Source organism: Pituophis catenifer, unplaced genomic scaffold (genome assembly GCF_029215685.1).
Source record: "Pituophis catenifer annectens isolate HBS135680 unplaced genomic scaffold, rPitCat1.0.hap2 SCAF_6, whole genome shotgun sequence".
Lineage (NCBI taxonomy): Eukaryota > Metazoa > Chordata > Lepidosauria > Squamata > Colubridae > Pituophis > Pituophis catenifer.
In genome coordinates, this window is record NW_027256886.1 from 30,275,564 (window position 1) to 30,298,042 (window position 22,479).

Below are 22,479 nucleotides of genomic sequence, written 5' to 3' on the forward strand. Positions count from 1 at the left end.
ACTAAAATTTACCAAAATTTAAATTTCTTCATACTTAATATTGAAAGATTTTAATTATTGTTACTATTTATTGTATTCATGTATTACACATATTCTTAAGAGAAGGATAAGAATGAAACAATTTGAAAAAAAAGGGAAAAGTGCTAAAAACCATCTAATGCTATCAAGTTACTAGTTTTCTCCTTGAGCACAAACAGAGATTGAAACAACAATCGCTGTCTAATAAATTTATCTGGTGGTTCTTCTGAGAAGCAAATTTATCAGTTTGGTGATCTGTCTTTATGTTCTCTTTTCTTGTCATCACTTCAGCTCATCAAGGCTGTAAGCCAACTGATTGCAGATGCAGGAATTGGAGGTTCTCGATTTCAGCATTCGCTGGCAATTACAAATAATTTTGCTAATGGGGACAAACAGATGAAAGTAATTTATTTATTTATTTAAGCTGTTTATTTATTTATACTGATAATATTTTTTTCATTCTTTTGACAATGGATATTTCCCCAGTAGTGACTTATAGTGTCTTTAAGAATCAGTCTGCCATCTTTGAGTTATATGAAGCTCATCTTCATTATTTCTCTATCAGCATAATGAAGGCTGAATAACCATAGGAAAAAAAATAAGTTACTGGGGATCCTGTCTAAATGTGGTTGGATCCCAAAGTATATTTTCCTTTGTTGCTATCTCAGTGGTTTTGCCAAATGGGAATACGTGTTATAATATAATTGCTAGAAAATGCATTACATATCAATTCATCTGTCATTAAAATCATAGTAGTAATAACTCTCTCAAGAACTTTGTTATCCCAAGTTTGATATTATAAAGAAATATCTACTACAACTCTGTTCAAACATGACAAGCCAATACTGAGAAAAAAAAAAGATAATGTGCAGTGAAAGAAAAGAGAAAGTCATTTGATCATAGATAGCTAAGAAGAGATAGCTAGGAAGAGAAAACCGCAAATTATGTATTATGACATTATGATGCACGCAATAGTTGTATTTATCAAGTATCTGATTTATTCCAAATAGATGCCATTTAACATGATAATAGAGATTTTGTGAGCTTAAATTCCCTTTTTTCTCTTTCCCAAAGAACAGTAACTTCCCAGCAGAAGTGAAAGACTTGACCAAACGCATAAGAACAGTTTTAATGGCTACGGCTCAAATGAAGGAACATGAGAAGGATCCAGAGATGCTTGTGGACTTACAATACAGCCTGGCAAATTCATATGCAAGTACACCTGAATTACGTAGGACCTGGTTGGAGAGCATGGCCAAAATTCATGCAAGAAATGGAGACTTATCTGAGGTAGCTCATCTGAAACTGATAAATTATTTTGTATTTTAAAGGGCTTGAAATAATCCCTAAAGAACAAGAATTCACATCACCTTTCTGTTTCAACCAAGCATGATATTTGAGGAACTCATTTAAGCAACTTGTGTCCTAAAGCAGGGTATTTTCTCCAAATTCTACCCAAATACATATTGGTGGGTTTGCATTCAAAACAGAGAACCATTTAATCAGTAGCGGAATTTAGGATATTATTAAATTCAGGCACCGTGTTAATTTTGTGTAATTGTCTTGGTACCACAACATTAAATAAATCTTAAGCTTCTCCCGCAATTTCTCTTTATACAGGAGCATGATTTTGTCATAATCCATCAGCAGCTTTAATGATAATGTGGACAGCAGGAAAATATGACCTAATTCTGTACATGTTCTCTGTTTTTCATAAGAAATTGAAATCAAAATAGCCTATATAGCCAACTTACTATATTTTTAGTAAGTTGAATGCAGTTGTCATAACAGCCATGCTGACTTACTGATGCCTAACGTTTCTTTAATTATTGGTACTTTATTCTAGGAACTTTTGTGAGATTCTATTAAGACATAAGTAGTGTACTGAATCAAGAAGAGTAGATCACAATCATACTTAATAGTTCATTTTGGTTGTCTTTTTTTGTAATTGAAAGATTTTGTTTGCTATAGCTGAACATTTTTTCTTTTTTAAAAGAGTACAAATTAAATTTATTTTCTGAGCATTTCAAGCCCATCCCACTGATGTCTCTCTCTTTCTCTCCTTCCAGCAGTCCTTTAACATGAGTGCTTGTTTTCTACCAGTTGTCCAAAATAGAAATCTTTATTACAGTCTTTAAGACAGAAATATTAAGTAAAAACTACATGTAAAATATATAGATATGACTAAAAAGCAGGTATAAAATAACAATAATGTTAATATAACGGTAACGGTAATCACTATGATTTGCACTAATCTTCAGTTATAAATGGGACAAGTAGAATGAATAGAAAAATAGAATTAGCAACCTGGAAAGAGATATATTAGTGATCTGATTGGGTAGAAGTGATAAATAAGCATAATACTGCACGAACGTTGATCTAAAATGGGATACATGAATATCACCTCACATTTTGCATAAGACACAACAAAGAAACATGTAACTGAGGAATCCATAGAGACCGATCCACATGAGCATATGCTCTGCTGTATATCCCCCCTACAACTGCAGGTGATAGCGTATATAACCTAGCCATGGTGAAGGTATAGTGAAATCCTATAGAGAGATAGGATAGTGGCATGTGCCTATTTTAAAAATATCCATATACTGTAGTGTTGGATTCCAGGCTTAGTCTGATTTGGAAACCAATGTGCCAGATACACTGTTTAAGATAATTTCTGGCATTTTCAAATTTTGATGGACAGGGAAGGTACCTTAATCACCAGTTTTCACATTAATACATCGATCCAGATGAGCTGGGACTTTTTTGTTGCTATTGTTTTGCAAAGACACACTGGTATTGGTGAAGATTAAGAAGATCTACATCCTGTAACATCTTTTAAAAAATAAATAGAAAAAAACTAAAGGAATAAAGCACAAAAATATATCCCTTATAAAAATGCATAAGTGGTTTAAAAATAAGTTTAAAAATACAATAGAAAAAGTAATATACTATATGTTGAATAGTAATAGCAATAGCACTTAGACTTATATACCACTTCACAGTGCTTTCCAGCCCTTTCTAACCAGTTTACAGAGTCTGCCTATAGCCCCCAACAATTTGGGTTCTCATATACTGTATGTTGTTACAATAAACAGTTATAATTCTATATATAATTATCTAATATATAGATTATTTGAGAATGTGTGTGCATATGTGTGGTCTATATAATATATGACCATCAGGCTTTTTTTAACCTATTGTATAACTTCCTTATATTTATCCATTCAAAATCTACTTCAATAGCTTTAATCAGCTCATAGGCGGCAAGTTAATCAGAGCTTTAATCCACTGAGTAAAAGGGATCGTACATTTTTATTTCCACTTTTGCAATATCTTTTGGCTATAATAATGGAATCCATTTACATTGCCCAGTTGTCAAATTCCATGTAATACGAATGTAATTCAAGAGAATATTATCCTCTGAAATTTTTAGCTTTTGTTTCAATTCTTTAACATTAAAACTTATCAGTGTCTCTTTTTGCAGGCTGCTATGTGCTACATCCATATAGCTGCCCTTATTGCTGAATATCTGAAGAGAAAGGGTAAGATAAAGTACATTTAAAAGGTTTGATTGATTAGAAAACAGTAAGGTGTGAACAGAAGTGATTAACAACCTACTTTATGCTATACATAAAGTTTTGTATTTATTCTTTAAATTACTATTTAAACAGATATTTCCCATTAAGATAGCAGAAGTAAAAATATTTCATGTTATATTTTGCCTAAAACTCAAGTTTCATATATATGTGTATTATTTTTCCTTTTTTTTTTTTTTTTGAGATGAGAGAGTTATTATTGTTCCATATCTTGGTTTAAATAAATAAATAAACATGCATGTATTAACACATACAAGTAACCAAATGCTAATAACATCTCACACTACCATAGGTTACTGGAAAATGGAAAAGATTTGTACCTCTCGTCTGTTCCTGGAAGATGCTGAACTCTCTGATAATAATATCTTACTAACAACTCACCCTGGAGGAAGTGAGTGTTCTAACCATGACCATTTATGGGCTGGACAACGTTTGAAAAACCCCATTTGTATATATTTAATGAAAGGAGTCTTTTCAATAGCCCATCCTAAATCTGTGATGCCAGTCAGCTTAGAAAATGGAATTTTCAGTTCATCCTGGTATCAATTCCCACAATCATAAACATCTACAACAGTGCCCATTGACCCTGGGCATTGTAAACAGTGCCATTGAGATTCCAGAGACTTTGCTTGAAAACTAAGTGATGCTGCTGTTACATACTAGATTTCCAAACAGCGTCCTTTCCTATCATTATTCTTTGAAAAATAAGCTTGGGAAAGACTAATGAGCTGAAGATTTTGTAACTTAAATCCTATTGGGACCACGTTTTAATAAATTATGGCTTCAAGATTAATATCAATACATATTTCTAATATGTATAACCAGACTTAACTTAATGTATCCCATATTTATATATCCTTTATTCTATTGACAGATATTAATAAAAAACTTTATAAGAACTTTGAGAACACTACATACAGTATTTCAGAATCATAAATACTTTAACACATCATCCTTATCCTTTTGGGTCTCAAATCATGCCTTTAGGAGGTTCTCAAATCATGCCTTTGGACAAGAAGATTTTTTTGCCAAAATTACCGAATTATAACTACCTAGCTATAAACTACAGTGTTTACAAGAGGGTTAATAATATTGATAGTATTTGTAATAAGTTATTATATGTAATGTCTTCATATTTTTTACTACAATTACTTAAATGATTGCTACTGAAGCATTGATAGAACTTTTTCTCTTGTTTGAAAAGGCTTGTTTTCTATGGGATGGCCAGCTTTTCTCAATATTACACCAAATATTAAAGAAGAAGGAGCAATGAAAGAAGACTCTGGAATGCAAGATACACCATACAATGAGGTTAGCAATGTTATTCTTAGGTATGTTTTCTTCACAGTTTTCAGTGAGACCTATATCCAGCGGAGCATAATTAGAGTTTTAATTACCTTTATTTCTTTTTTAAGAAATTGAAATTGCAAAAAAAATCTTATTTTGCATCACAGACCTGATGTTCCTTCTTCACTTGCAGGACATCCTTGTGAAACAGCTGGAATTATGTGTTGACTATCTCTGGAAATGTGAAAGATACGAACTCATTGCTGAAGTTAACAAGCCAGTTATTGCTGTATTTGAGAAGCAAAGAGATTTCAAAGTAAGCTGAGCTAAAAATTAGGGGGAAATCCCACTGAGAAAAATAATATAGGATGTCAGTGCTTTAGGAACTTTTGCAACTATATTCACCTGTCCATATTATCTGCTTTTTATACTGTATATACATAATTAATTAGATTACATACATATGCTTTATATACATAATTATATTATATACATAATCAACAATTAAACTGACTAAAATGCTGATTGTGTTGTTCATTTGTACCTTTTTAATATGAGACTGCATTATAAAAAGATGGATTTCCATCACACACAGGACAAGTAAGAAAATGTGAACTCACTTCATACACTGAAGATGAAAAACGCAAATTTGATTTGCCATCTCTAATTATTTATTCACCTATTTCTTTTCCTTTATTATTTTCACAAACAACTCAAGGCAGATAACATATCCAACACACCTTCTATTTTCTCCATAAGAACAACCCCGTGAGGTGAACTGGGCTAAGACAGAATGACTGGTCAGCCAGCCAGCCAGTTTTCCTGGTTAAACAGGACTTGAATTTATGGTCTCCTGCTTTCTAGTCTAGTGTTTTAACCACTAGACCAAATGACTCTTTATATATGATTATATATAATTCATGCTTATAATTATAAATCTGTTTGAATACCTGCCTCCTAGATAATTCCCAATGGAGGACACTTAGCACTACCAATAAAAGCATTCCATATTTATTCTGCCTTGCCTTTTTAATCATTATTAAAGTATTTTGTAATATGAGGAAGGATAGAAAAATCATAGAGAAAAAAATAGTAAAATAATACCAAGTGGAAGCTGATACTACACGCATGTTACATTTGGAAAGTTCCCTTTAATCAGTTGATTCGAAAGCTACTAGCATTGTTGAGAAAAAATTAGTTACATGAGTTGGTTTGAATACCAGGATTTTTACTTTAAAATGTATTTTCATTCTATTACTCCAGAGGCTGTCTGAATTGTACTATGACATCCATAGATCTTATCTGAAAGTCGCAGAAGTTGTCAATTCTGAAAAGCGCTTATTTGGACGATACTACCGTGTGGCATTTTATGGCCAAGTAAGTGACTACTGTGGGTGAACTTTCAGCTAAACTACACATTTCCCAACAAATTTTCTTTTTAGAGAGAATGCAGTAAAAAACACATTCCACAAGTGAATATCGTAGGGATTAGTTGACCTGGTATGCTTTCAGTATTAAACATTTATCCATAGTAAAATTCATGGAGCAAAATATAGATTTAGAGTCATACAAAAATAGAAGCAAAATATTATCAGTGGCAATGCGCTGTAAGAATAGTTTTAGAGGTTTCCTCACATTTAGGTTTAAGCTTCTGCTTGCCGATTTGGCAATGTCCCATTGAAGTGAATAGACTTATGTGTAAATAAATATGCACTGGATTAAGACCTAAGATTATATTATGACAAAAATTAACCTCACCCCACTGCAGTTATCCCCAGTTTTAGGTAACAATGTATATTTATGAGCCTGGGAAGCTCAGAGACAAGTTCATATTTCTTTAAAGCAGAGTTCAGAAGGAGCCTCTTCATCATAAAAGCTTGTCATAGTTTGATACTGTTGATTATTAAACGGATAAAAGGAAAATGAAGATAAGGCAGTGTGAATATAAATTATATGATGGTATCCAAAATGATCCCTGGAAAAAAAGCTGCAAAATAATTGAAGACTTTTTTCTCCTAATTGATTTGAAATCCTTAATTTTATTCTATATTAGTTTGTGTAGACATACTAGCTTTGCTTTCTAGTTGGCTTCTGATTCTTGTAGCGCATTGTAGAATGCTTGCACACTACTCCGTATTTCCGCCTACATATTTTGGTTATAGTATGTGTATATGCTTGCTTCCACAAGACATCAGATGGGACAGCATGATCTTTGAGGATGAACTTTCCAGGGAAACATTCCCTCTTTTTTTAAAAAAAAAATGTATAAAATCAGTTCTAAACAATGTTGTCTGCCAATTAGGTTTTAATGCAGAAATTTGCTCTTTTCCTCTTTTGAACTTATTCAAGGCTGTGGTAAGTTGTCTATTCTTTTGCATGCTGTTTTGTTTAATTCTTCTTACATCATCCAACTTGTATGATCTTTGGTTAACCTTGATTTCTAGCACTTTTTAATATTCACTGTGAGCGATGAAATAACATTGCTTTCACTCATTTATATACTGTGCTGCATCTAGCAAAATAATGCTTTTGTTCTGCTTCCTTGAATTATAAAGTTGTATCTGTTCCTGTGGTGTTCATGTACTTGAGGCGTAAATCTGCTCCCATTTCTAATGGAAGCAGGTTCAGCTATGTGTTTCTTATCTGAAATGCCCACTGCAAACAGCCTTCTTGCATATGTCCTGGCAGAACAAGCAAGGTTTCCAAACTGTGAGGTGCACCTCCCTTGACAAAGTGCATGGGAGGTGTGAAGAACCTTTTAGTTGTACGCTGTTACAGTACATTTGCCTTCCCCAAAATTTAATTGTATTGTTTTAATTGCTCATTTGTCTCCATTTTGGTGTTTGGGTTTTTTAAGGAAGATCTAAAACTACAGGAAGATCCTTAAGACTACACAGGCAGGTGCTATGGCAAAAAGTGTAGGAACTCCTGAACTACATTATATTTGCTTTCAATCACAGTAAAAGTATATTGCCTTTTCACACATGCCTGATAGTTTTACCCTTGTTTTCTATTTTGAGTTGTATGTATCAGGTTACTCAAAAAATGCAAAGTTTTCTGATATAGTTTTCATCAACATGAAGCCTTTCAGCTGATTGGGCCACTTAGGCTGGCAAGTACCAAGTTGTGGAAAATAAATAGAATGACACTACATAAAGGAATTTGTATTTCCCTGCAACTAAATATGAAGATCTATTCATATTGAGGTAGACAGCCTAGCCCTAGTTCTTGTGGGCACCAGTAGCTCTCCCAACACACTTTAGTATATTATCTTTCTTCAGAATTGAAAGATCTTACTTTATTAATTGGCTATTGTGGTTTATTTCAACATCCTGTTACTTTGAAATCAACTTGAATATGTTGACAACCTTTCTTCAGTTAGCATCTTTATTTTTTTCCTTGATCTGTGTATTGCAATATAATATATTAAGAGTTGGCCATGATCTGAAAGAACCTACAATTTTTTATATTAAGGCAGGCGCTTCAAACTTCTAACCGTGTCCCACCAGATCTGGCAAAGCAGGCATGCTCCAGGTCCCTCCATGAGACTCCTCTTGGTGACTCCTAGGAAGTATGTCTTCATGGTGCCTGTCCTTTTAAAAACTTCCCTTTAGAAATATAGCTCCAGCCTTATGAATTTTTCAGAAGGTCTAAAGGTCATGAAGATCTGCCTCTTCTTTCAAATTCTGGGGCCAGGCTGCAATTTCTGGAACTTTGACATATATAGAGAGGGTGTTTTTTTGCAATTTAAAATGAGACAGGCTTGATTTGTTGTGTTTTTAAATATGTTTTATCATTGTTGATGGTTTCTACTTTTGTTTGCTGCTCAGAGTTACTTTGATAAATGGGTGGCTTTATAAATTAGTTCGATTCTGAAGATAAATAGATTTTCTGCATCCACAGCAATACTTTGTAGCAACTTAGATCAGGGCGCTGAGCATCACGTAGATGCACATGCTGAACCATCAAACCGTTCCAGGTAGAAGTGTCCTGGTGACTCACATCAACCTGATCAGCTAGTTTCCAAGCTCTACAAGTAGCCCCGCTCTTCAGGAAACCCCACTCACTCTTCCATTCCATGGCTGGTGCTTCCCTTAGTGTAGAGTCCTGAAGAAGTAGGGACTTGATAAGGGATCAGGAGTTGGCCCTGCCTGAGAGAGGGAAGGAGGAGAGGATTCAAGGAAGAAGATCAGCTCTGCTACACTGTGAGTCTCTCTGCTGGGCAAAGTACCGGTATGGGAGGAAAGGGAGAGATGGAGGGAGGGAGTCAGGCAAGTAGAGAAAAGGGAAGTAAATGAGAGAAGAAAACCAAAGGAAACAAAGATCTTCCTGTTTAACGGGAGAGAGAAGAGTTTAAATATGTTCCTATATTATATTATCCTTGATATGATTTTGAAAAAATATTATATACAGAATAAATCCACTAATACAACCAAATAATGGTTCTAATAATAAAAAGTACTGCCAGGTAAATGATCATAATTACAGAGATGGAAGGGATTTTGGAAGACTTCTAGTCCAACATCCTGCTTAAGCAGGAGACCCTATACCATTTCAGACAAGTGATTATCCAGTCTCCTCTTAAAAACCTCCAATAGTGAAGCACCCACAACTTCTGAAGGCAAGCTGTTCCACTGGTTAATTCCACCATCGGGAGCTAAACCTTTTTAACAATCTACATTTTACTAGCCCCAAGCATATGGTTGATAATTCATTACTCACTATATCTTATAAGAAGCAAATATCTTTCACAACATTTCACAGTGGAATCTTTTACATAAAGATGTAGAACTGGTATTATGTGACCTACTTAATATTTAGGACACATGATCAGCATTTGCCTTTATATGAAACTAATCCTTTCCAAGGAAACATAGTTCAGTGAAAAGTAAATAGAAGACTGCAATTTCATGGTTCATTAAAATACTGCTGAAATCCAAAATTGTAAATGAGAATTACAGGGATTCTCAACGAAACTATGTTAAATTCCATGAAGAAAGGACAAACACAGGACTACATCAAATTAAATGAAAGTAATACAATTATTTAAGCCTGAGGATGTTGTGAACGTTGTGTAGTTTCACAAAACTCCTGTTTTTAAAGCTACCTCAAATGTCTGGCAACTAGTAAAGATAGAAAACATGGGTTGTTTTATGATGAAAAGAATTATGAAAACAAATAGAATTTATATAAACATCAAGATTCTTTCTGATAAACTAAAATGAGCTTATAGGAAGAAGAACACAGTAATTATGCAGCATTCCTTGTCATAAATTGACTTTGACTTTGAAATATAGAGATAAGGATCTGAATATTTAAAGTATCAAATTTTGTTATTAAATAGGGACCATATTGGCAAAAGTGACAGGATTGTATTCTCCTCCTACATTACCACTCCTAATTTTGCATATTTTGATTTGAATCTAGATTTTTTTTCATATATTCAAAAAAGCTTCAACTGCAGATGTGAAGGGGAGGCAATCTTCACTAGCTTCCCTGTTTCAGTTTTCTGCATGCATTTTGAAAGAACTATTGAGTAAAAGAAGAATCAGTGAAAATGACCTTCCAGCTCTAGGAATATTCTAAGGATATATTTGTAGTTTGTTATCTATGTATTTGAATAAAATCAACAGTACTAAAAAGATTATTAAGTATGAACCTAGTAAACATCCTTTGGCAAGGTATTTCAGAACTAGGTTCTATGTGTCATTAGCTTGACCATTTGCTGGACACTGCCCTTGCTGTGTTGATGAGATCTTCCAAAGAGGCAATTGTGTCAGTGCAATGTACATGCATCCTTTGGTGCAGGGATGATGCCAGCTGCCTTTATGTGTCTAAATTTTGTTTCATGATGTTTCAGCATCATGACTACAAAGTGCTAAGGGTCACAAAAGGAATGAGAAAGAGAAACAGTTTGGTGTAGTGGTTAAGGCATCACACTAGAAACTGGAAGGCTATAAGTTCTAGTTTTGCCTTGGGTAGAAAACTTGAGTTAGTTACTCTCTCAGCCCTAGAAAGGAGGCAATGTCAAACCATTTCTGAAATCTTGCCAAGAAAACTTCAGTACTGACTTGGATACACACACAAAGGGGGGGGGGGCGGTTTACAAAAATGTAAATGGAAAGTGACTAATATATAGGCCATTGTTTATCATTTATGAATAAATGAGTCTTTCTAGTTGAGCTAAAAAATATTGGCAGCCAGAAATGTTTTCTAACATAAGGAATAATTATTTTTAATTATAATTTATCGTAACCTAATAAGATATGGGACTCAGTTGATCGTTTCCTATCCTATCCATGCCTGACTCCTCATATTATTAAGTATAACAGTGGTTGGGCCAGACTTTTTGTAACACGGGGCGTCTGAATGCAGAAATGTGATAAAGTGTTCTATGATAAAAGGTCAAAAACATTAGCATGGCTGGCATCCTCCCAGTGCAACAGCAAATAAGCAACCACCTTGCACCATCAGTCTCTTCCCATGTAGCCTGAAATGTCCTCAACAGAATTGGCAAGGGAGCAAAAAGTTCAGTGGGCTGGCACTAAGCTTCTCTTCAGTTAATGTCCCTTCCTTTGGAAGCCCCATCATTCAAAATGCATCCCAGGAAAGGGACCCCAGAGTTCTAGAGCAAGTCATGCAAAATGGGGAAAAAACACTACTTTCCCAATTTTAATAAAAATAACAACAGCAGCACTGACAACTAATTTTCATTAACTAGACTAAACCAGGTAAATAACACCCCATGTGTATAGTTAAATATAAAACTATGTATTCTAATTTAACTGTCATTTACCAATACAAAAAGGGAGTAAGAATTCTAGAATTATGTCTTTATCAGAAACATTTCTCTCTTGTTTAAGTCATTTTGAAACTATATAAGGGTTCTTTGATACCATTGTTGTATTACATAAGCTCAGAATGACATCCATGCTGATATAAATATGAAAGGATATATATGTGTACATGAATCATAGCTAAAAACTACATACCCAACAAAACTCCATAAAGTACTGGATTACATCAATAGTTCATACAATGAATAATAGTTCATACATGAGTGATGTGTTTATAGATTGGAACCTACTATGTAGCTTGTTATTTTAAAAAGACCCAATACTAAAAGCTATATCTTAATAAGAATTAGTACTCCCTATGGGTATAGCTGACTAACAAACCAATTGTGTGCATTTTTTTTCAGAAGTAAGCAGCCCTCTTCAGTGAGAAACACAGCTTTCTGCCTAGTAGAAATAAATTCACTTTAGTTCCCCAGAATAAACTAACAAGTAAATACATGGCTTCAAAAGCTAATATATTATTTTAATTGCAAAGTTGTCCAGTTCTCCACATACATACAATTGTAGTTTTGACTCCAGTTGTGTTTTTAGAAAGAAAGAAGCAAGAAACCATTAATTTTCATTATCCTTACTGAATTGTACCACATGGTGGCATACTTGCTACAAAATATGGGTTATAAGTATGTAATATAAAACTCCAAGGATGTTTTCAGTCTCATTTCACACAGGCTTTTTTTCCCCCTATTAGTAAAAGTTGATATTCATCCTGTGCAAATGTAGAAGTTTGGTTTTTAAATGCATTCCATTTCTTCATCGTTTGTAAGCTACAGCATTCAAAAAATTAATTTTTTATACCTAGCAGTCGAGTACCTTACATTTTTCATCCACAGTATGTTCTTGAAGTGTTTTTATCATACTCAGTTTACTGTAATTGTTATGATTTATCTTTTAATCAGGGCTTTTTTGAAGAGGAGGAGGGTAAGGAATATATTTACAAAGAGCCCAAATTAACAGGCCTATCTGAAATCTCTCAGCGACTGATGAAGCTTTATGCAGACAAGTTTGGAGCAGACAATGTGAAGATAATCCAAGATTCCAATAAGGTATGGTTGGAAATGTCCACAGGTATTTTTTTTAAAAGCATTTGTGCTGTTACACAGTTTTTTGTCCAGACCCACTTAAAATAAATGAAACATTCTTTTTTTTCCCCAATGAGCCATGCTCACTGCATAAATTCAGTTAATCTCAAAGCACGAATAACTTGAAACCGATGAAGTAAAAAAAAATGAAGAGGAATATGGATCTGCAAGGCATAACCTCTGCTGCGGCCGTGTAATTATGTATATTCATCTCTCTGATCAGCAGAGTTAGAATAATGCCCTTGATAGTAATATAAACATTTGTTCCACGCTGTGATGTGTAAAATTACGTACATTCTTTACACTGTTATTAATTGATTAAAAGTGGAGGGTCCTGGTAGGCATGCTTTTTTGGGGGAGGGGGCTTTCAGATTTCTGAAATTCATTATGGAACTGCCAGCAACAAAGGCTTTCTTAGAAATCTGTTCTAAGAAAATGGGTTTGCTCCTTTTATGCTCAAAATAACTGAATACAAAATACATAACCATCCTGTCCAAAGCAAAGAAATCTATGAATATATTCTCTTTTAAAATGTCTAAAACAGCCTTTCAGTAACATGCCATAAAAAGCAAGAGTCTAGTTTTTTTTTCTTGTCCTTTCGCTGTCTCTAACTGATGCATTGTCTTCCCTTTTGTTCGTGTAGGTTAACCCCAAAGACCTAGATCCTAAATATGCATATATTCAAGTAACCTATGTCACACCCTTCTTTGAAGAGAAAGAAGCTGAAGAACGTAAGACTGACTTTGAAATGCATCACAATATCAACCACTTTGTGTTTGAAACGCCGTTCACCTTGTCAGGAAAGAAGCACGGGGGCGTAGAAGAGCAATGCAAGAGACGGACAATTCTGACAAGTATGGACACTGAATTCTTCTTCACAGCAGGGCTGGGCAATTTCTCAGGGATGTTGGTCCACTTCTCAGCCCCTGAACCTTCTGAAAGTCCACAGGAGACCATTGGATAACCACTCCCCCCCAAAAAACCAATGACCTAAATTGTACTGTTTTGTTTCAGGGTTAGGATTTCGAAGTGCTAAGGTCCACAGAGAGAATAAGAGAGAGAAACAGTTTGGTGTAATGGTTAAGGCACCACAGTAGAAACCAGAAGGACAAGTGCTGGTCTTGCTTTAGGTACAAAACCAGTAACTTTGCACCTGTCTTTCCCTCTCAGTCCTAGGTAGAAGGCAATAACAAATTATTTTCAAAAATTTCAGGTAGTCAACAATAATCAACACTGACCTGAAGGGGGACAAAAAAAGGGAAGGGCAGAAATTATTACTATTTCTTCAATCAGTAAAGCCACCCTTCTCAATCCAATTGACTCAGCACAGCAATTAGTTATTTATTATTTACAACAATAGTTACAAATATTTTGTAACACATTACTAATTATCTAATTGCCGATGGATATGCTTCAAAATATTTTGATTTAGAACAGAATATCATATATTTAGAACTATGTTTATTTAGCATTTTACTTGACCCAATAATATTAATTTATATTTACAAACTATTAAAATAATATTAAAATTATTACTGAAGCAAGAACATTTTTTGTTACTTATTTATACCTGATTTATTCATTATATACCTTATGCTACTACTTAAAATACATTGAGGTAACATGAAAAATAGTATCCACAAAGTAAGAATGAATATCTACAAAATAACTATAGGTATATTCTTATACCTATTCTGGAATTTGATTAACAAAAGCAAATAATTCTTTTACAATCTTTTAGAAAAATATAAATATACACTTACCTACATGAATACACCCATCTATGTACGTGTAGATGGTAGTATTCATGTATGTAAATATACACTTACATACATGAATACACCCATCTATGTACACCATACATCGATACTGTATGTATCTACAGTATACATACATATAAAGAATGAGAGAATGGAACTATTCATGCATGTATTGTATGAATTATTGCTTTGTTTTAATTATGAATATATATTACATTAAATAAACCTTCCTTAGATGTATTTATCTTGTTTTGACTGCAGCTAGCCATTTATTTCCATACGTGAAGAAAAGAATACAAGTTATAAACCAGACCAGCACAGAACTGAATCCCATAGAAGTAGCTATTGATGAAATGTCCAAAAAAATTTCAGAACTCAAACAGCTTTGCACAATGGAAGAGGTAGATATGATTCGACTCCAGCTGAAGCTACAAGGAAGCGTCAGTGTCAAGGTAAATATGGTTCAGCCCTTTTCTCAACTTTAAAAGATTTAACATTTAGGATTTTATAATAGGAAACAGAATCTTTCTCTTCTTCTGTTGTTACAACCTGACCTGCTGGAAATTCAAAAGAAGAATTATAACATTAATTAATTCAGTACATAATTTTATTAATGTTATAATGCTTATTCTTTTGAATCTGAGATTTAGTTCCCATTTCTTAATATCCTTGCTAGGTTTGCCAAAGGGTAGAACGGGAGTGTGGTGCTGATAAGTGCATCATTATCCCTCTTTTAGAAAGATTGATGCATCTACCTTAGGATTCAGCTACCTCCACTGCATCCCCTTCCACAGAGTTTTTGATGCCTGCTATAAGTTGTATATCATTATGAGTGAGTCAACATCAAAAAAAAAAAAAAAGCTTCCTTTTCAGATGAGTCTGAAAGCATTGGAGCAGTGGAAAATCTATCTTAGAGGAAAAGTGAAGACGAATACTGATAACATTGTGCTAGACTCAGAAGAACAGAACTAAAGGCTGGGTTAATAATTAAAAGTTTTTAAGAGTTAACTAGCTTCATTACAATTTAACTTTTATTTTGATAGCTGAAATTTAGTTTACTACACTGTTTTCATATTTAATTTTATCTATTGTGCTTTTAGTGTGATAATATTTTTATTTGATACAGTGAACTTAAGTTGGCTACCCTTTCATTATTTCCCACAGTTTGAGAAACATCTTGTTTGTTTTTACAGCATGTTGGGGTTGAGGTTCCAGTTTAGGAGATTTATTCAAGTTGTTTTAAAGAATGAAATGGATGCCTTAATATTGGCACTAAACATTTTGATCACCCAATCTTGGGAAGATTCTGGTAATCACTAAAGCAAGCCTCCCATTTTGCATATCTGATCTTCAAGTGTTTCCTTTCTGTATTGTATCTGCAATTTAGAAAACTCTTCAGCAGCAGGTGAACAAGATCAGGACTTCAGGCACTGACAGAAGAAAAATTGTTTTAAGCTGCCTTTGCCAGCACTAACCCTCAGCCCTCAGTATAACATAGCACACTTTGACTTGCAGGTAAATGCAGGACCAATGGCTTATGCTCGAGCATTTCTTGAAGAAACCAATGCTAAGAAATACCCAGATAACCAAGTTAAACGTCTAAAAGAAATATTCAGGTAAGTTTTACAATATATTAGATAGATAAGAGAGAGAGATGTAGAGAGAGATAAACAGACATAGAGATATATGTAGATAGAGATAAACAAATACCAGGATAACTGCCTTGTTGAGTTTAACAAAACATCAGGTGGCAAATACAGAATTCTTCAAAAAGTCTAAACTATCTTTCTGTGTCCATTATGATTACACCATTTTAATCCATAATAAAATCAAAATACTATTTTATATTTGAAACAATAACACATTGCCTTGACATTAAAGATATGAGGTTTTTTGTGCTTTGCAGACAATTTGCAGAAGCATGTGGACAAGCTCTTGAAGTTAATGAACGCCTTATTAAGGAGGATCAGCTGGAATATCAGGAAGAAATGAAATCTCATTACAAGAACATGCTCAGTGAGCTCTCAGAGGTTATGAATGAACAGGTTAGCCATTCTCTTTCAACATTTTGTTTTCAGCTCCAAAGAGTTGTCACATAAACAATGCCTAAACCCTAATTGGGGAACCACCTTGAGAAATTAGAAAACCCACAAGGTTCCTAATTTTCAAACTTCTTTTCTTGGTCTAAAGCAGAGGTGTAAAGTTCGATTTCATTGAGGGCCACATCAGGGTTGTATTTGACCTCAGGGGACCAGGAGGCGTAGCCAACTCAACATGTTTGCAGCAGTGACTGCCTCCTGCAGCCCTCTGCCAGCTAAAATGGAGCTCCATTTTCAGTGGAAGAGGCACCGTGGGCTGGTCCTTTGCTGTTTCTAGGATGGTCCTGCAGGCCACCCAGGCCTTGAGTTCGACACTCCTAGTGTAAAGGATATTCTCATTTCAAATACTCCTATCTCTTTTACCTTCTTTCATCTGCTAATCCATTTTTATTCACTCTTGTTCTGATTTCTATCATTTAAGAGTAACACTAATCAGAAGAAGAAAAAATCTATCATGCTGACTAATTCTTATAATCTATATAGGTTGATCCTTCCTTCCTTCCTTCCTTCCTTCCTTCCTTCCTTCCTTCCTTCCTTCTGCAAATTCTGACAATTATTTATCTATTTGGTATTTTTAAGTTGACATTATTCAGAAAAGCATACAGTGACTCTTTTTAGGCCAATCGTTTCATGAAAGGCTTAACAATGTAGGGACATATTGGGATTTGATATACTATTGGATATATTTTGATCTTTGTCTGCACAATTTGTGAAAAGTAGAAGCCGGTTACATTGGACTCTATGTACACAGGATAATATCAAATTGGATGCTGGTCTGTTATTATATCTAGAAGTAAGAATAAGTCATAGTGTACAAAAGAACCCGGAAAATATTATTCACAGATAAACTTCCATTTTCTTCTGTCAAAGGCTATATATGATACCATATACCCACACAGGGAGAGGAAATACAATCTCAAGAGCAAAGTGGAGGAGGTTTCCTTGATTCTTTACACTTTGAGCAGACACCACAGTTATTCTATCTGGCATATCAAAGGCTTTTGTCCTTCCCAATCATATATACCAAACACAGATGGATTACAGGATGAAGCTAAGCCTGTGAAAACAATTGAGAACTCACTATCAGGAGATCCTGTTATACATTCAAGATTTAAAGAAAACCTGCTTGGGTAGAAAATCCCATATTAGGAGCAGGACTGGATGAATAATATTTTCAGGTGTATATCTTAACTCCTACCTAAATTAATCAATAGGGATGTTACTGTTTCCTTATCAATCCTTTGTTTTATTGTTGTTGTTGTTGTTGCTGCTGCTTTGGGTTATACTAAGTCATGTTTGACATCTCTCCATCTATATAAACCATAAAAAACTATGTTGCTGTTTCATTTATCACTATTTATCAAGAAGCATCCCAAGAGGCCTGATGGACTTTCTGTGACTTCTGAGAAGTTAATGCCTCCTACCCCATTCAATTCAGAGAGGATAGTATAAGAGTTCTGTGATTACAGCCCTCCATAGTTAGTCATCTCCAGAGCCTTACAAGTTTCCTGTTGTGTTTTTACCACATCAACACAGATTGTGTCACGGTGTACTTAATGGTATTTTACGTACAGGCATTGAAATCCTATGTGTTCTTCATTACTATTGTGTTTCTACGTCCACTGACTGTGGCATTTCCATCAACATCTTTCTTTCTCTTTTTCTGGCAGCTCTGTCATGGTCAGTGCTTATACAACTTTTCTGCTTCACTGTCTAACATTTCCCTCAATACCATAGCCAAAAGTGGTATGTTTGGTTTTCTTTTTGCTCTCTGTTCTTTTACTGTCATGTATTTTCACCGACTGCTCTTTTAACATTTAATAAGGATGCATCACCAGTGAGAGATGCTTAGCAGAAAAATGGGCATTAGTCATTCTTTTGGGAAGCATGAAATATAATACAGGATCAGGGAGAACTGTAATAATATGCCAGGCATTCTTGTCTAGGACTTCATGGACTAATAGCCACGGTCCATTTCCAATGTTCATTTTTAATAGACACACTTAAGTTTCATAAGAGTCCTATTTAGGCATGATATTTCTTCTTCGTCACTTGCAGTGGGGTTGCATGTCTGGAGTAGGCTTTTCCCTGGGGCCTTCTCAGCAGATCGTGCATGATGTACTATACATATCTCCAGTGCTGATGTAGGAGTAAATGTTTAAATAAGTGTTTTAATACATTCATGCTTTATGTTTAGAGATTAGAAAGAGCTGCTTGATTCATGTGGGATGTAGGTGTAAACTATTTATTAGTTTACTATTTATTATTTAACTATTTATTAGTTAACTGTTTATTATTATGGCCACATCTGGCTTCCATTTGCAGCTAAATGTTAAATGCAGCAAATAAATAGGTGATACACTGTTTATTTATGATGTTCATAGCCAGCAGGGCTAAATTCATACATGTATGTTCTTCATAAAAATGTCAAAATATAATCTCGCATATATGATACACAATTGGAGGCTAAACAAGAAAGTCTTTTTTTTTAAGTTGGAATCCTGTTGGGGGAAGATGTCAAAATACAAAACAAAACTTTCTTTCATAGGGTAGCTGTTAAAAACCTTAACAGGATAGATTAAAAAAGCTGACCAAGTTGGTTCCTAAAAGTATAGTTTAGAGCAAGGGTGTCAAACTCGTCCTGTCACATTGCCATCATGTGACATATCACAGTGTTTTTTTCCCTTTGCGGAAGTGGAGTGGGCGTGGCTTGCATGTGACGCATCCGGCCCATGGGCCGCCAGTTTGACATCCCTGGTTTAGAGTGAGCTTAATTTTTCCACATGTTTACTTATTTACTCAGGATTACTTATTTCTTTATGTATCCATCTGTTTTCAAGATCACTTACAAGGAGGATTCTGCAAAGCATCCAGGAGTGGAAACACCTTATTCCCATGCAATCAGTAAAATAATCACTGCCCCACCTGGATCACTGCTTTCATCAAATGCAGATATTTCGTAACTGCCTTTGATTATGAACTGGAGAATTTTGGCGTTATTTTGCAAAACAATGTAGGCAAATCCTGGAGGATACCACAACTGTATTACATTATTATTTTTTATTTATTGAACAATTTTATGTGTCAATTTAAGAAAAACAGTCAATTTGATTTTTTTTCAATGTTATTGCCTTTCTTGATATTTGCATATTTCCTATGATTTTCTTTATTATGGGCCAGACTTTAGTAAATAGACTGAAATGAAATATCCATTGAATATTTAGTTTCACAGCAAACCTTACGTTTGCTATAAATAATAATATAATCTAATACAGGTCCTAGTATACATATATTTTAAAAGTCAAAAGTGGATGTTTTATAACATTTAAGTATATTAAAGTTGTAAATAAAAGATGTGTAAAGTACGTCATTTTTACAAAAAATAGTTAATATTTGACATGACTAAAATGTCGATAACATTTCAGATGCGGCTATATTAAAATATTTGTTTATGTGTATAAAATTGTGTTTGTGTTATTGGCTAAATCATTTGGGCTTGCAGTGGGTGTTTAATTTTAATCACCACTTATACTACTACCATTGCTTCAATACATTCTCACATAGGTGGTGATATGTTTGAAATCATGTTTTTTCCAAGGAGCTGTATATTTTCTATCCACTGAAATGGAGATGGGGGACTTTAATAGTTGCAATTTAATTGACTCAAATATATCATTTCTGAAGTAAAAGGCTAAAATACAGAGTACCAAATCACTCTTTTCCAACAGAACAGAATCTAACTCTCATTTTCGTTCTGCTGTGTCATTTTTTTTCCTGTTTTAATTTCTTCAGACTTTCTCCAAATAGAAGGAACAAGATACTATGGCATCATATATTTAAATACAGCATATAATACAGTACACACTTTCATCTCTTACCTCTCTTTATGGGATATACATATTAAATCTTTGTGATAACTGATAATAGTACAATTATAGACCAGCCCCACTCCAGTTTCCTTTCCCATTTATATTGTGACATCATGAACTTGCTTAATGCTGTTATAGAGCATTGTTTTATCTTTTATGAAACAATGTTTCATCTTTTATAAAACAATATGCATGGTTAAGTGCTTACTTGACAGGAAAATTAGCTTGTATATCACATCCTCTTGAGCTACATGACCAAATAAAAGATGGACACATCTAGTTTTTATGCTGGTAAGGAAAAGCTCTGTTTATTCATAAATAAATGGGGGAGATTGGGAGAGAAAGACTGCTTCTAAAAAGAAATGCCTTGCAAAATAACTTAAAAAAAAAAGACCAAGTGGAATTGTAATTATAGCAACCCTACTACTGAGAAAAATGTACTATAACAAGAAACACCTATCTGTCTGGTTTAATTTGTTATATCGGCAGGCTAGTAACACTATTGTTTCACAGTATTTTTCTTGCCAACTTATTGCATTGCTAGTTTAATTTTAGAAGCATTATTTACACATTAGGAATAAAATCCTTTTCATCATTATTACCGTTTTCATTGAATCCATAGAGTGTTTTGCTAGTTTACAATAAAAGTTGTGATATAACTGATTAATCTTAAGTAGCAAAATAATCTATGTTGGTTGAACCAATTCCAGATATTTGAAGTTTATTTTTTACCTGTATAAATGGGAGGTTCTTTTCCTCTAATATTGGTAGCATGTCAGGAAAGATATGGGTTCTTGATTGGAATCAAATTTTCCCTAATCCATTTCCAGTACAGACTAAGAATGAACATGTAATTCCACTGAATTTAAGAGGAATTGTTTCTGAATAAGTATGAAAATTAAGTACATATCAGCAAATTAAAAAAAAATATAGCTAACAAGTATTGGTTTTAAAAGCTCATGTGGAATGCCATATTTGAAGTCTTAGCTATAGCCCAGAAGTAGATCTTTGCATATTGAATTTCCTTATCTCTACCAGGTAGTTCCCCATACTTCAGGCTGCTAATTTGCAATTTGGAATAGAGTAGAGTAGAGTAGAGTAGAGTAGAGTAGAGTAGAGTAGAGTAGAGTAGAGTAGAGTAGAGTAGAGTAGACTAGAGTAGAATAGAATAGAATAGAGTAGAATAGAATAGAATAGAATAGAATAGAATAGAATAACAGAACAGAACAGAACAGAACAGAACAGAACAGAACAGAACAGAACAGAATAACAGATTTGGACAGGACCTTGGAGGTCTTCTAGTCCAACCTCCTGCTTAGGCAGGAAACCCTATGCCACTTCAGACAAATGGTTATCCAATATCTTCTTAAAAACTTCCAGTGTTGAGCATTGACAACTTCTGGAGGCAAGTTGTTCCACTGATTAATTGTTCTGTCAGGAAATTTCTCCTTAGTTCTAAATTGCTTTTTTCCTTGATTAGTTTCCACCCATTGCTTCTTGTTCTACCCTCAAGTGATTTGGACAATTTACCCTCAGGTGCTTTGGAGAATTAACATGTGTTAAGGTATAATTCAGTCTATTAAACTACAGAAGAGTCTATCTCATTTTGAAATTTTTCTGTAATTCATAGTTCAATTGCATGATAGAGTAACCTTGGGAGACCCAAGAAAGGGCTGCAACCATAGCAATGGTCAGACAAGAGATATCTCAGCCCACAAAAGAAATGGGGTTGAAGAAAGTATCTCAGAAGAAACTCTCCCTAATTCTCTGAAAGTAAAAGATATGTTACTGTAACTATACAATAAAGTGGTGCTAGTTCTTATAATTTGATCTCCTATCTCAACTACCTTGATGGGCTGACAGCAGCCTTGCATGTCTAGGACATTCCTAATGTGTTCTGAAAACAATTCT

At 34.2% G+C, this 22,479-nt stretch overlaps 1 protein-coding gene across 3 annotated transcripts in view; it reads left to right on the forward strand.

Moving 5' to 3' along the window:
* DOCK10 (dedicator of cytokinesis 10) overlaps positions 1–19,945 on the forward strand; it is a 156,908-nt gene extending 136,963 nt beyond the window's left edge. For all 3 annotated transcript variants that reach the window (XM_070945998.1, XM_070945997.1, XM_070945999.1), the window contains exons 45-57: positions 310–420; positions 1,093–1,308; positions 3,506–3,563; positions 3,910–4,008; positions 4,822–4,928; positions 5,098–5,220; positions 6,168–6,281; positions 12,658–12,804; positions 13,484–13,694; positions 14,862–15,052; positions 16,116–16,216; positions 16,507–16,645; positions 19,540–19,945. In XM_070945998.1, the coding sequence (XP_070802099.1) occupies positions 310–420; positions 1,093–1,308; positions 3,506–3,563; positions 3,910–4,008; positions 4,822–4,928; positions 5,098–5,220; positions 6,168–6,281; positions 12,658–12,804; positions 13,484–13,694; positions 14,862–15,052; positions 16,116–16,216; positions 16,507–16,645; positions 19,540–19,662 (1,740 nt within the window). In that variant the 3' untranslated portion in view covers positions 19,663–19,945. The remainder of the gene's footprint in view (positions 1–309; positions 421–1,092; positions 1,309–3,505; positions 3,564–3,909; positions 4,009–4,821; positions 4,929–5,097; positions 5,221–6,167; positions 6,282–12,657; positions 12,805–13,483; positions 13,695–14,861; positions 15,053–16,115; positions 16,217–16,506; positions 16,646–19,539) is intronic.
* The last annotated feature ends 2,534 nt before the right edge of the window (positions 19,946–22,479 follow it).